Below are 14389 nucleotides of genomic sequence, written 5' to 3'. Positions count from 1 at the left end.
AAGTGCACGAATATGCACAAAGAAGCTATGTATAGGATGACTTAGAAATAATGACTGGAAGGGTTGTGCTAAAATTAAGGGGGGTCGGGAAAGGCTTTCAGTAGAAGGTGGAATTTTAGCTGAGACTTGAAGGAAGCCAGAGAAACCAGAATGCAGAAATGAGGAGGGAGACCATTCCAGGCAGAGGGGACAGCCAGAAAATTCTCAGAATTTAAAGATGGAATATCTTATTCATGGAACATCAAGAAGGTCACTGGATCAAAGTGAGCATGTGTGTGTGTGTGTGTTTGTGTGTGATGATGATGATGTGTGTGTGTGTGTGTGTGTGTGTGTGATGTGATGATGATGATGAGGTAGGGGTAGAGAAGGGGGACTAGGTTATAAAACGCTTTGAACTCTAAACCAAGGTGTTTATATTTGATCCTGGAGATGATAGGGAGCTGCCAGGGTTTATTGAGTGTGAGGTGGAGGCAGGGTGACATGGTCAGAATTATATATTAGGAAAATTAGTTTGGTTGCTGAATGGAAGTTAACTGGGGTGGAGAGAGACTGTTGGCAAGCAGACCAACCAACAGACCCTTTCAGTAGGCTAGGCCTGAGGTAATGAGGGCCCACAGAGTAATATCAGTATCAAAGGAGAGAAGGTAGAGTATTCAAGAGATGTTGTAAATATGAAAACAATCAACTAATCAAAGTTGAAACCAATCAATAGATTGGCAACAGGTTGGATATGGGGGGGAGGGGGTGGAGCGTGGTAAGAGATAGTGATGAAACCAGGATGACATGTAGTCTGTAAACTTGGAGACCCAGCAGGATTTTAGTGACTTGACATTAATAGGGAAATTTGGGAGAGGTTAGGGTTTAGGGGGAAAGACAATGAGTTCAATTTTGGGTATGTTGAGTTTAAGATGTTTACTGGATATCCAGTTTGAGATATCTGAAAGACAATTGGAGATGTGAGACTCAAGAGCCCAGAGATGTTAGGGGTGAATAGGTGATTTTGAGAATCATCAGCATTGAGGTGACAATTAAATTCATGGGAGCTGATGAGCTCACCAAGCGAAGGAGTCTGGAGGGAAAAGAGAAGAAAGGCTAGGACAATCCTGTGGGACAGCCACAGTTAGTGCACATGACCTGAATGAAGATGGGGCAAAAGACTTGGAGGAGAGAGGAGTGCTCTGAAAACCTAGAGAGAAGAGGGTATCAAGGAGAAGATGATTAACAATGTCAAAGGCTGCTGGGAGGTCAAGTATGAGGAGTGAGAAAAGGCCACTGGATTGGAAATTAGGAGATTGCTGGTAACTTTGAAGGGAGCAGTTCTGGTGGAATGATGAGGTCAGAAAATGCATTGCAGGAGGTTAAGAAGAGAGTAAGAGGAGAGGAAGTAGAGGCATCTATTATAGATAGCCTTATTAAGGAGTTTTGCCACAAAGGACAAAAAAGATTCAGGATGAAGGTAGGAATGGAAGGATTATGTGAGGGTTTTTTTTTAATATGGGAGAGACATAGGCATGTTTTTAAGCAGTAGAGGAGCCTGTAAACAGTAAAATGACTTTTTTCCCCAATGAGTTTTGGCAATGAAGCTAGGAAGACCTGAATTAGAATCCTGCCTTAGATATTTACTAGCTTTGTGACCCTGGGCAAGTCATTTAGCCCCTCATTCTCACTTTCCTCATCTGCAAATTGGGGATAATAATTCAAATGAGATAAATGAGGCAGTGGGGATGATAGATGGGGCAGTTTGTTATAGGAGACAGGATGGAATGGGATCACTTGTGCAGGTAGAAGAGTGTGTCTTGACAAGGAGTAGGGCCACCTCTTTGTATGAGATGGGGTGGAGGAGATGGTGGCAGAAGGCATCTGAGTAATGGGAGAGGAAGAGGAGGGGAGAAGAGGCAGTTCATGGCAGATGACATCAATTTCTTCTTTAAAATATGAGGTCAAAGTTCTTAGTTGAAAGGATGGGGGAGAGGGAGCCTTGCTTGGGAGGTTTGAGGACAGATGGAAAAGTTTGAAAGAGCTACTGTGAAGAGTGGGATAGAGAATTGAAAAGGGAGTTGTAGAATGATTGCCTAACAGTAGTGAGGGCTCAATTGAGGTTGTGTAATATAAATCTCTACTGGATCCAATCAGAACAATGGCATAATTTTCTTCACTTTCATCCAGCTGCATGTGAATAAGAGCAAAGACAGCAGATGATGGGGAGTGATCCAAGGCTGAGACTTGGCAGGGCACAATCAGCAATATGTTAAGGGCATCAGGGACTCAAGGGAACAGTGTAGAACTGTTGAACTCATTCACCAGAGGGTACAGATGGGGAAAAAAGGAGACAAAGGCTAGGGCAGGGGTGATGGTTTCAGAGAGAACTAGCCCAGGTATAAAGTGTGGCAGACCTACACAATGGCAGTGACAGGGTGAGAGGAAGAGGGGATTTACTTGAGAGATGTTACCAAGGTAAAATCAACAAGCCTTAGCAATAGATTGGATGGGAAGAGGGATGACTGTGAGGACTCAAGGATATCACCTAGGTTGGGGCAGCTAAGAGTTGCAGTGTATAGAGTGCTGGGCCTGGAGTCAAGAAGACTCCTTTTCCTGAGTTTAATCTGGCCTCAGACAGTTATGAAATCTGGCCTCACACAGTAGTGTGACCATGTGCAAGTCACTTAACTGTTTGCCTCAGTTTCCTCATCTGAAGGAGATGGCAAACCATTCCAGTATCTTTGCCAAAAAAAACCCAAATGGGGTCACAAAGAGTCAGACACAATTGACAGTGACTGAGTAGCAAAGTCCCTTCTAGTATAAATCTACAGTCACATGAGCCTAGTGTGTGTTTGCCTCCTAGTGATCTCTAACATACAGTGCTAGATTTATAATCAGAATACCTGTATTCAAATTATGAATTTTCTCATTAGTAGCACTTGTACTTACCTTTAATGCATTTATACCTTTGGCTTTGTGTCTGCCTAGTCTTTGAATTTACATTTAGATGGATATTTGCATTTGTATGACTGTGGTCAATTCACTGCACATGACTAGATCCCACTGGGAAAGTCATTTTCCTTTTCTTTCTAGAGAATTTTTTTGGTTTGCTATGTTTTGGTTATGACCTGTGATTTCATCATTGTGGGGAACTGCCTATGTATAAATTTCCTCTACCAATGCCCACCCACCCATTGCCAACGCATTAGTAATTTATAGTCTTCAGTAGGTGCCCGAGGCACTGACAAACTATCTAGAGTCCTGTAGCCAGTATATGTCAGGAGAAGACCTTGAACTGTATGTTCTTAACTCTAAGAAAGCCAACCCTCTACTATGTAAAGAAGTCTTTTTGGTTGAGCATATACTTGCTATGTATTCTTTTGTCATTTTCAAAAGTTCCATCACCCATTATTGCACAATCATCTAGTGATGAAGCTCTTCACAAGTTGCTAGGCTCATCTTCAGACATGCAGATTGTTATTGGTTCTGGACTGAAAGCCTCTCCAGCCTTTCCACACCATTACATGGCATTAGAGAAGGACTCTTTCTGGAGCTTAGTGATAGTGATGATAATAACAGTTAACATCTCTTTAAGATGTTACTTGAAGTATTTTAAAATTTGCAAAGAACTTTGCATATAGATTACATGACTTTGATCCTCACAGGAATCCTAGGAGGTAGGTACTATTATTATTCTTATTTTACAGATAAGGAAATTGAGGCTGAGTTTTAGACACTTGCCCAGTATCACATAGCTAGCATCTGCAGCAAGAACGAAATGCAGACTCCCTTACTCCGGTACTCTATCCACTATGCCATCTATTAGCCTCCATCAGTCTTCATGATCCAAAAAATTTTAAATAATCAAAAGGAAGAATGCAGCCAATTTCTGATTCCAAAAGATTCATGTGCAGTTGCAAGTCAATGTCACATCCTCCAAGCCAAGAATTTCAACACACATATGAACACAATTGCTTTTGAAATTAGTAACAGCTTTCCATTAGCAGGTATGTACAAAAATGAGAATAGTCAGATCTAATGATATTTAAAAAAATTTTAAGCCAATTTCTGTCCCCAGAAATTCTCTTTTAGCTTCAGGGCCAAATGCTACTTTTGGATAGATACTATTCCAAGGGTATATGCAAGAATCCCCAAGCTAGAATTTGTTTTGGAGAGTATATTGTGACCTTGGTTTGGGATTAAGGAGAGTAGAAAAAGAAATCTGAGCAATTCCACTTGAGTTGAGTATATAAAGGACTTGTCTCAATTCAGTTGTACATCTTATAAATCTGTTTGTAGCCTTTGGCTCTCTGACTAAAAGAAACACTCAAGACAAAGTGATGCTGCATTCTAACAAATTACAACTGCAACTAAGAACATCAAAAATTCATGCTGTTTCCAAGTTTATAAACAGTTTTGGCTCTAGTAATGAAATATATGTATATATGTATGTTTATACACATGCACACCCAAGTCTTTTTGACAAAAAATAAAATCCACGGAAGATATGCTTATAAATATCAGTGTTGTGTACATTTTGGGGACTGAAAATAGACTTCCAGGGCATTCACATCTTTTAGGGTAGGTGAGTCTGTTAAGACTCAGTTAAGTACTCTTTGCTTTTGGACCCAAGACACACTATTCTTATACTTCACTATGATTATTCAGCCCCGACAAATTACCACTAGTTCTAATGAACTCATAACTTAAATAAATATCTGGAAACATTCCTGGAGATTCCTGGATCTGCAAATGCTGAAAATTGAATCACTAGAGAGATGCTAGCTCACTTGGTCCACAGAAGTCTATCCATATTGGTTAGAGCATGAGGAAATGTTAGAAAATTACTTCTATTTTATGAAATACTGGAAATGTGAATATGCATTTAAAGACTTTTATTACTATGGGTAGAAACTGTGCAAATACTTATGTGTTTTCTAAAAAATTGAAATATTATAAAGTTGTGAGAGGACACCAGAAGGGGCCCACTTTGTTTGAGGGAATGAGTAGGAGTATGAGTCAAAAACATGAGAATGTAGAGAAGTGGGTGGAGGCTGATGGATGTAATTGTTAATTGGACCAAGCTGAAAGCTAAACTCCGGGAAATGGAATTGGAAATGGTGGATGATTTAAGAAGACATTTGAAAAAGGAAAACAAAAACTGTCCATTCTAATGACTGGAGGACAGAACACCTCTGAGTAAGGAAGACAACAACACCCTTAACTGCCATGACCTCTTCCAATTCTAACAATCTAAACACTAATGAAAGGTAAAGCCAGTTTAAGTTCACTGATAAAGAAAGGTCATTTATGGAAGCATGTTCCACCTCCAGAGCTGAAGAGAGAAGGAAGAAGGTCTCTGGAGAAGGGCTTGAAGGTTCAGTTGCAGAAGCTGCTGCCAGTCTCTTAGGGAGGGTTTATTCACACAATACAGTGAGTATTATACGTTGTATAAAATTTTTGTCGTTGTATTCCCAGCATCTAGCTTAGTGTCTGTTACACAGTCTGTGTTTAGTTAATGCTCATTGAATTGAATTTAAAATGTGGAATCAGTGGCAAACCTTTTAGGAGAACCAAAATCAAATTACTAAAGAGTTAATCTTCCTTTTCCAGAGGAGGTTTGTTGCAGGGATCAGTCAGTTACAGAGAACTGGACTTTAAATATATCAGGAAAAAATATCTTATACACTAGACTAGGAACTGACGGCTCAAGGCGTGAGAGAAGACAGCAGCTGTTGTATTTGTCTGACCTAGTTCAAGGAAGTACTGCAGTAATAGCTACTTTTCTAAATGTACTAAGGTACTACCTGGCTTTCTTTTACAACAGAACATGATCTCCATTTCTAGGTACCACCATGGTTCAAACCATGTCTACTCATCCCATTTCCAAGGATGCTTCCTTGAATGACTGTGGATAGATTACTGGACCTGGAGTCAGGAAGATATGGGTTTAAGTCCTGCCTCTGATACTCGTGAGCTGTGTGATTATGGATAAACCACAAAACTTCTTGAAATCTCATTTTTCTAATCTGTAAAAGTGGGGATAATACGTCCTTCTTCATAGAACTGTTGTGAGGCTCAATGGACATAATGTAAAGAGGATTATTCCCCCCAAGTGCCTTGCACATAGTAGACTCTTAATAATAGGGTTAGACTGGATATTAAAATGAATTATCATTGTTGGAAAATGTCAATAAAGTTGTTTCAATTTTTCAAATATACATTTTTAAAGACTGTCTACATTTATGTGGCCATTTAGAACAATTGTCACATTAGCCTCCTCCACTTCTGCCTCCCACACTTTCTTTTTAGATCTATCATCTTAAACAATGGATCAGCTGAGGAATTCAAACAATTGCTCAGTCAAAATGTTGAGAAAGACTACAGGAAAAATGACTTAAAAGAAGAAATCCAGAATTAAGGTGATTCACAGAAAGTTATGCTGACTCTTTTCCTTACCTGAAATATTCTTGTAGACAGGATTCTTATATCAATCAGTTGCTTTGGCTGTGTGTGTATGTGTGTCTTTTTTTTTTTTTTAAGAAACAAGCAGTCTTCAGTGTTTTTATAGCATTGGCTACTACAGAAACTATACTTCTGTTACTTCTTATCTTGGAGGGTGGACAAAAGAAACAAATGGAAAATAATACTACAATGAACAATAAATGACGAAAGGCTTACAGTACAAAAAACAGTGTAAAAAGAAAGACAAGTTTAAATATTGTTGTGTAAGAAAGTGATGAAAATAATACAAGAATGAGAATAAGTAAAATGATAGGCTGGAACATCTGGGAAGGTAAATATAGAGACAAACAGAAGAGTTAATTAGTGATCATCCAAAAACTATCATCAAATAACCAACAACTTAATACTGTATCTAGTAAAGGAGGGGAAAATCCCATAGTTTTAGCCTATATTCTCAAAGAGTATCTAGCTGAAAATTCATTGTACACACTATTTTCTCTCACTTAGAAGTGAGAGGCATTCTCTCACATTTCACCCCCCCCCCCCAACCAGGGGACCATTTTTGTCAAGCCATATGTTCACAGTACCTGTAATTTGTGCTACAAGGAAATCCAAAGCCAAATGTTTGGTATGTTAAAGGAGAGGAATATTTTAAGCTTTTAGTTTCAAACTCTTGAGTTTCATCACTAAGCTAGTTATTTCTCAATCCACTCCCCCTCCTTTTCCCTCCTCCCCAGTTTGCCCTAGAAAGATCACCAGAAAAGGTTTAAAATAACAGATAGGGTCATGTTGTTTCTAGCTATCTCTGGAAACATTAAAGTAATCCAGAGTCATGTGTCAATAATTAACTGATCTCTTGATAGAAGCATATCAATCCCACATCTCTTTTCAACACTTTAGTATAATGGCTTAGGTGGGAAAAAGGACTTCACTAATGACATCATGTGTAACTGGCCTTGTATAACAATGCCTGTCTTTCTGTTCTATACTCAACATTGATGTGTAGTTAATACACATGGCATGTAGGCCTCTGTGTACAAGAGGGAATTTAAAATGGTCAGTATTTTGAACTAAACAGTACTTCATCAGCCCCTTTTCTGAAACCAGGAGAGAAGGAAGATGCTAGTTTTTCCTTTTACAGAAAGTTATGCCATATCTTGTTTTTTTTTTTTCTGAAGTTTATTTTCTTATCTGTTGGTTTACTGTTGATGTAATCTACAAGATAAACCTACTTGTTTCTCTCTTAGCACTACCTACTTCAAAGTTTGTCCTAGGACAGAATTGTTCAAATGACATTGACATAACTTCCTCATATTATTTCCCCCAATGTATTTTGTGTGTGTGTGTGTGTGTTTCATTTTCATGTTCTACCTTCTAAGGAGTATGAAACTAAGGAGTATGTTCCTGGCTCTTGGCGAATGTATCTTAGCCTGTGGTCAGGCATTTTGTAAAACAGTACCACCTAGGAAAACATGAGGAGGTAGGTGGAAATAACCAATTCCAGGCTTTAAGATATCAAGAAATTTGGAGTTGAAAGTTTTATTCTTAAGTAAAATGTAAAGAAAACAATTACTAAGAAAATAATCAAGTTCAAGCATGAGGAACATAAAATGACTAAGTGTGTTATATGTACTTCAAAAACAAACTCATTTGCTATTATCCCCAAAAGAATTGGTGGACTTTCTCAAACTTCACTTGGAAGCCAGTAAGCCAACTAACCTGTAAATACAGACTAAATACATAGACCTCACCTATGTGGGAGTGACTTTTTCATCAACTTAGGATGCAATAGGAGGAACTGTACCTGACTAACAGACAATGGCTCATCTGCACTTCTGTCATCTGAGGACTTTGGAACTTCTAGCCTGTCGATGAAAGTCTGGAGTTCTTTCCGAAATGCCTTCATCTGTGCGTTTATCCGGTAAAGCAGTTCATGCTCCCGGATCCTGCTGCCATCATCTTCCTCATCCATCAGTCCAAACAGATCTCCATTGGCCACATAAATTCTTGCCTCAGTGATGATGGTACTAGTGTCTGAGATCAGCCGGTCTATTGTCTTTCCCAGACGCTCTGCTTCTGAGCGGATGTCCTTCATTTGCTGCCGGTCTGTGAAGTTTTTTTGCCAGGTGGTTGGGGTTGGGTAGAAGGATCTGGTTGGGGTGAGGCATCGGATATTCCGGACCTCCTCTGAGTCACTCTCTCCACCAATGGGCCCTTCCCTTTTGCGGTGTGGGGGACGGGAGTCATCATCACTTTCCTTCTTTCCAGCATCACTTTCAGCATCGCTGTCCCTGGGGCTACCCCGAATCCCCAGGTGGGAAGCCAAGTCATAACGCTGCATGTTGGACATAAGTACTCGGTTCTCATACTGCAGCTGCATGACCTTGCCACTGAGTTCGTTGATTTGCATGCGGGCAGCCTTCAGCTCCTCCTGGAGGGCTTCGGTCTTGGCATTGTCATGGTGCCTTGAGCTGTCATGGGCCCCAGACTTGTACTTGTACTTATTCAGCTCTGTTGTGATCCTTTTGTTTTGTTCCTCTAGGTCAGCCAAGTTCCTTCTGAGCAATTCTGTCTCATCTTCCACCAACTGCAGGTGTTGCCTTAACTCAGAGAGGGATTCACTCTGCTCCCTCATGAGGGGATTAGCTGTCCCATTGAAGTCATCTCCTCTCAAATCATCAAGTTCAGCTTTCAAGCCTCTGTTCTCCACCTCCAGTTCCACTATTTTCCTCCCCAGGATGTTGGCTTCTTCTTCCACCAGCCTCAGACGAAGCTTGAGCTCAGCCTCCCTCGTTGTGGGAGGTCCTCCAGCTTCCCCTTTGGGTAATGGACTGTCTAGGTCTCCATAAAATGACCTATATTTTTGGAGCTCATGTTCAAACCTGTCCTTCTCTTTATCAATCTTTGCCATTTTCTTTCTCATTAGAGCAGCTTCTTCCTTGACAAACTGCAGCTGGCATTTCAGATCTTCACTGTCCTCCTCATTTAAAAAAAAAGAGCAAGGAATAGGAATCATTTTTATGTAAATCATGAAAACGAACAACCAAAAAAAAAGACACCTGCAAAACTAATTTCCTTTCCCTCATGGCTAGGCTCTGATTCAAGGGATGTGGAAGGAGTGGGGGGAGGAGAGGTGAAGGAAAATGCTGTTTGTGTGCCAAGGAAATCTGCACAATTACTTGGCAAATAAACGTTTGGGGAAGCTATAGCCCTGAATGTGGAGTGAGAGAAAGGACTATGATAAACAGAAATTGTAGCTATTCACATTAACTAATCATTGTCTGTTAACTGTGCAAAACTAAAATGTGCTGGAGGGGCTTACAGCAACAGATAAATGTTAAAGTCAACCAATATCATCAATCAGCAAGCATTTATCACGTGCTTACATGTGCCAGGCACTATGCTTGTCACAGAAGATGCCAAAACAAAAGTAAGAGAGTCCTGCTCTTATATTCTAAACTTATGTTCTATTAGGGGATGCAACATGTTCATATATGAACAAGTATAAGATACTTTTTCCTAAATACACAGTGATGGGAGGCATTAACAACTGGGGAAATCAAGAAAGGTCTCTCAGAGGAGATAGCTCTTTTCTGAATCTTGAAGGGAACGAGAGGTTCCAATAGGTAGAGATGAGGAGGGAGGGCATTTCTGTTATGGAAAACAGCCTGTGCAAAGGCAAAGAGGTGGGAGATGGGATGCCATGTACAGGAAGGCATGCTCCATTTAGCTAGACTGCAAACTGATATATAATCAGCCAGGAAAGACAGAGTGGCATTAAACTGTCAGGTGCCTTAGATGCCAAACAAAAGAGTTTGTATTTTCACCTAAAGGCAATGGGAAGCCACTGAAACTTCTTAAGCAGAGGAATGACATTCATCTATCTGTGCTTTAGGAATGTCACTTTTGCAGCTGGATGAAGAATGGACTTGAGAGGGGAAAGACTGAATGCAGGGAGCAAAGTTCAGATGGTATTGTAATCATACAAACAAGAGGTGATGAGGGGCTGAACTAGGGTGGTTGTAGAATAAGTGGAAAGAATAAGGAAGATGTGAGAGAGATTAAGGGAATGGAAAAGACAACTGATCAGATTGGATGGAGAGTGGGAATGAAAAATCAAGGTAGATTCCTGGGTTAACATTCTGGATAATGAGAAGAAGGGTGACACACTCAATAGAAAAAGGGGAATTAGGTGGAGGAGTATATGTTTAAGGGGAAATATAATGAGTTCTGTTTTGGGCACGTTGAGTTTGAGATACCAATGGGATAATCAGGTGGATATAGACAGCAAGAAGCTGAAAATACAGGACTTATAGAGCTCAAGAGATAGAAAGGGGTTAGGGCAGGGCAAGGAAGCATAGATCTCACCTTGAAATATATCACAGACTTACTAAGGGAAAAAACTCTCTAGACTGAAGAAAAAAACTTTCTTTAATGTACTTGGTGCTGTGACTAACTGTATTCTCTTTTTACGCCTGTGTTTCCTAATTTATAAAATGGGGACAGCAATATTTGAACCATCAACTTTATGATGTTGTTTTGAAGAAAGAACTTGGTAAACTGCAAAGCACCATATAAATGCAAGCAAGCTATTTTAATTATGTAATGTTGGTTATTATGCTAAAAAAAGATGAACTGGATGCAACTAGCATGGTGAAGGGTCTCAAATTCATGCCATGTGAGAAATAGTTTAAGGAATTCTGCATTTTAAGACTGAAAAAGAAGAAATCACCGCATGGGAATAGGATAGTTGTCTTCAAGTACTTGAAGTGTTTTCTTGTGGAAGAAGCATTAGGCTTGTTTTGTTTGGCCTTAGCAGGCAGAACTAGGAGCAATGCGTAGAGATTTCTGAGATAATTTTTTGGGGAAAAATTTCCTACCAATTAGTCATCCCAGAGTGGAATGGACTGACTTGACAGGGGATGGCTTCCCCATCACTGGAGACCTTTGTACTAAATTTGGATGATGATTTGTTGGGCATATTAAAGAGAATGTTTGTTTGCTTTTATTTATTTTTTCCCAAGTGTGCACTGGACTAGATGGCCACTGAAATAACTACCAGCTCTGAAATTCTGTATAATTATTATACATCCTGTTCCCATGTTCTTTTTTTTTTTTTTATGGAGTTCAGATACAAATGGCCCTGGCACAGAGAGAGTTCTACTATTGCTATTGTTGTTTTTTTTTTTAATTTTATGTTCTGCAGACTATTGCTCAGGTAATAAAAGTTGTATAATAATCAGTTACCTCATCTAGAAAATGGAAATATAATGCTGACCTTCACTACCTGTTTGTATTTTTTTTTTAATATCAAACGGGCTTTAAGAGGTGGTATGCCATAACAGACAAAGAGCAGGGTTTGGAGTCAGGAAGACCTGGGTTCAATCCCTGCCTTTTTTATACACAAATTGTGTGTCTCTGGGTAAACCACTTAATCCCAGTCAGACATATGCTTGATCCAGTTTTTATGGGTTCTTGAGATCTGACAGATTTTCAGTGTGAGCATTTATGCCTCAGAAATCAGCAGTTGCTATAAATCAGAGCTTGATTTATTGTTTTGTTGATTGTCTAGACTTAAGAAAGTATTGGAGAAAATGTCAATAAAGGAGATTAAACCTGACAGGGTTTTGGGTTTATATTTCCTCCCCTCCCCCAGAAAGCCAGATGTTAAACATTTACCAGTGTACCTTTGTCTCCATTAGTAGGCCACTCTCTAGAACTACAAATTGCAAGACACGTCTAAAATTGGTAGAGGTTGTTTTCTCACCAGGAATTCCCAAAGTAGGTGAAATTTCAGGTCCAGTACAAAGCCAAAAATAAATAGGCTTCACCTACGGGAGTTGTTAGTGTATGTAGCAAATACTGGCAAGGCACCCTACATTTTTGGCCCCTACATATGGTAAACTACAGTAAGGTGACTGAGAAGCTACAACAAAATAGACAAACTGAGACGCTAAGGAAGAAAAGAAGAGCAGACCTACCAGAGCAAGCATAGCAGCAGCAAACATTATCTACATGAGAGAGGAGAACTGAAGGGGAATGATGACAGGAAGAAGCTAGTGATTGGGAGCAATATGGTGAAAGTGAAGTTAAAAATGAAGGGGAGGAAGAAAAGGAAAAGCCATATGAGGAATGGTAGCTTCTTTAGTTTGGTCTCTGTAAGAGAACACAGAAGGAGATGGGAATAGAAGAAAGGAGACAAGAGAACCAATCTAGCCTTTGCATGGGGAGTAGGACAACTCAAGGACTATTTCTGAAGATGAATTATTGTGGAAACCATTTTGTGAGGTATGAGAACCACTACTCAGCAAAAAAATTATGAGATGGCGGCCATGGTTACCAATCTGATTGGACTGAAACCAAGGTACATATTTGTAGCAGTTCAAAGCTCCAGAAGAAAGAAGCTTAACAGAAACTACAGAGCACTGGAGAAAACACATTTCTTTTGAAGAATATTACACTAGAAAATAGAAGGCCCAAACTTTTGAAATAAGTTTGTAGTTGTTCCATTTAGCAAGTTTAGGTAAATAATTTGCTCATTATCTTCAGGATTAAAACCATGTCTAGAGGAAGCATTGTGACTTTAGTTTAAGAGAAATTATGACATATTAATAGTCTCAAGAAAAGCATCATATTAATCTGAGTTTCTAACAGTATAAAATTAAATGTGAAATCAAACTCTGAAAAGTAGAAAATGGAAATAAAGGCATTTTTCTTTAAACAGATAAAGAAGGTCCATAACCAGAAAGGGAAACAGTGTAAGTTTTGCCATGTATGTATGCTCAAGAAATAATAATCTAATAGGAAAGCATTCAGGGAAGCTTTCCATAAAAACAGAATTATAAACAATCTTTGTGGGAAATAAGGATACTGTATATTTATACAAACTGTCTCAAAGGATGTCATGATTAAAGAAATGCTGATATAACTTCATTAATAACTAACAATGTTTACAAAGTACTTTATTACCCAATTTGATCTTCACAAAACCACGAAAGAGGAATTATTATAATAACCATTTTATAAATGAGGAAACTAAGGCTAAAGGAGGTTAAATTATTTCCCAAGTGGTACATGGCTAGTAAAAGTATCAGTAGTGGGATTTGAATTTATATCCTATTGACTTAATACCCAAAGTCCTTTCTACTACTCTGTAATAACTACCAAAAAAGGTGAAATTAGGAGGGAACTGTCAATATTTACCAAAATTAATATTGGGAAGCTACCCAAGACTGTCAGAGAAAGGTCTGGTAATACATAGATACTTCAAAAAGAAAAGAAACAAAAATGAAGATGGTAAAACAGCTCGCAATCCCATAGAACTTTATGGTTTACAAAGTTCTTTAACAGATTCTCATTTAATCTTTATGGCACAGTGAGGTAGCTGACATGATTCTTCCCTTTTTTTGAGCAATTGGGGTTAAGTAACTTGCTCAAGGTTACATGGCCAGTTATTTCTGGGTGTGGTGCTAAGTATCTGAGCCTGGATTCGATCCCCAGGTCATCCCAACACTAGGGCCGGTGTTCTTACTTGCTGTGCTACCTGGCCGCCCCAATTCTTCCCTTTTTAAATGTGAAGAAAACGAGGCAGATAGAGGTTAAATGACTTGTCCCAAGTCATGAAGTTAGTATATGTCAGAAACAAGATTTGAACCCAGGAAGATGAGTCTTTCTGACTCCAGGCCCTGCACTCTATACACTTCTCCACCTAGCTGCCCATCACTGTCCTACCTTTATGAACTTTTTCTATGTCTTCTTTGCTATCTCTTCTTCCTCCTCTCATAGTCTTTTTTTTTTTTTAAGCAATCGGGGTTAAGTAACTTGCTCAAGGTTACACAGCAGTTATTTCTGGGTGTGGTGCTGAGTATCTGAGCCCGGATTTGATCCAGGTCATCCCGACACTGGAGCCAGTGCTTTTACTCACTGTGCTACCTGGCCACCCCTC

The 14389-nt window shown here is 39.3% G+C and overlaps 1 protein-coding gene across 1 annotated transcript in view; it reads right to left on the bottom strand.

Annotated features, from left to right (window-relative positions):
* Nucleotides 1-5791: 5791 nt before the first annotated feature.
* Nucleotides 5792-14389, bottom strand: part of MTCL3 (MTCL family member 3) — a 39047-nt gene continuing 30449 nt past the window's right edge. The window contains exons 6-7 of the mRNA XM_069077444.1: nucleotides 8249-9424; nucleotides 5792-6767 (exon numbers count right to left, since the gene is read on the bottom strand). Of these exons, the coding sequence (XP_068933545.1) occupies nucleotides 6657-6767; nucleotides 8249-9424 (1287 nt within the window). The 3' untranslated portion in view covers nucleotides 5792-6656. The remainder of the gene's footprint in view (nucleotides 6768-8248; nucleotides 9425-14389) is intronic.

The sequence above is a fragment of the Petaurus breviceps genome, unplaced genomic scaffold, assembly GCF_028583685.1.
Source record: "Petaurus breviceps papuanus isolate PSGF00001 unplaced genomic scaffold, PetGlider_PUasm1.0 90977, whole genome shotgun sequence".
Lineage (NCBI taxonomy): Eukaryota > Metazoa > Chordata > Mammalia > Diprotodontia > Petauridae > Petaurus > Petaurus breviceps.
The sequence above is the reverse complement of the archived record's forward strand: the minus strand, read 5'-3'. Positions and strand labels throughout refer to the sequence as shown.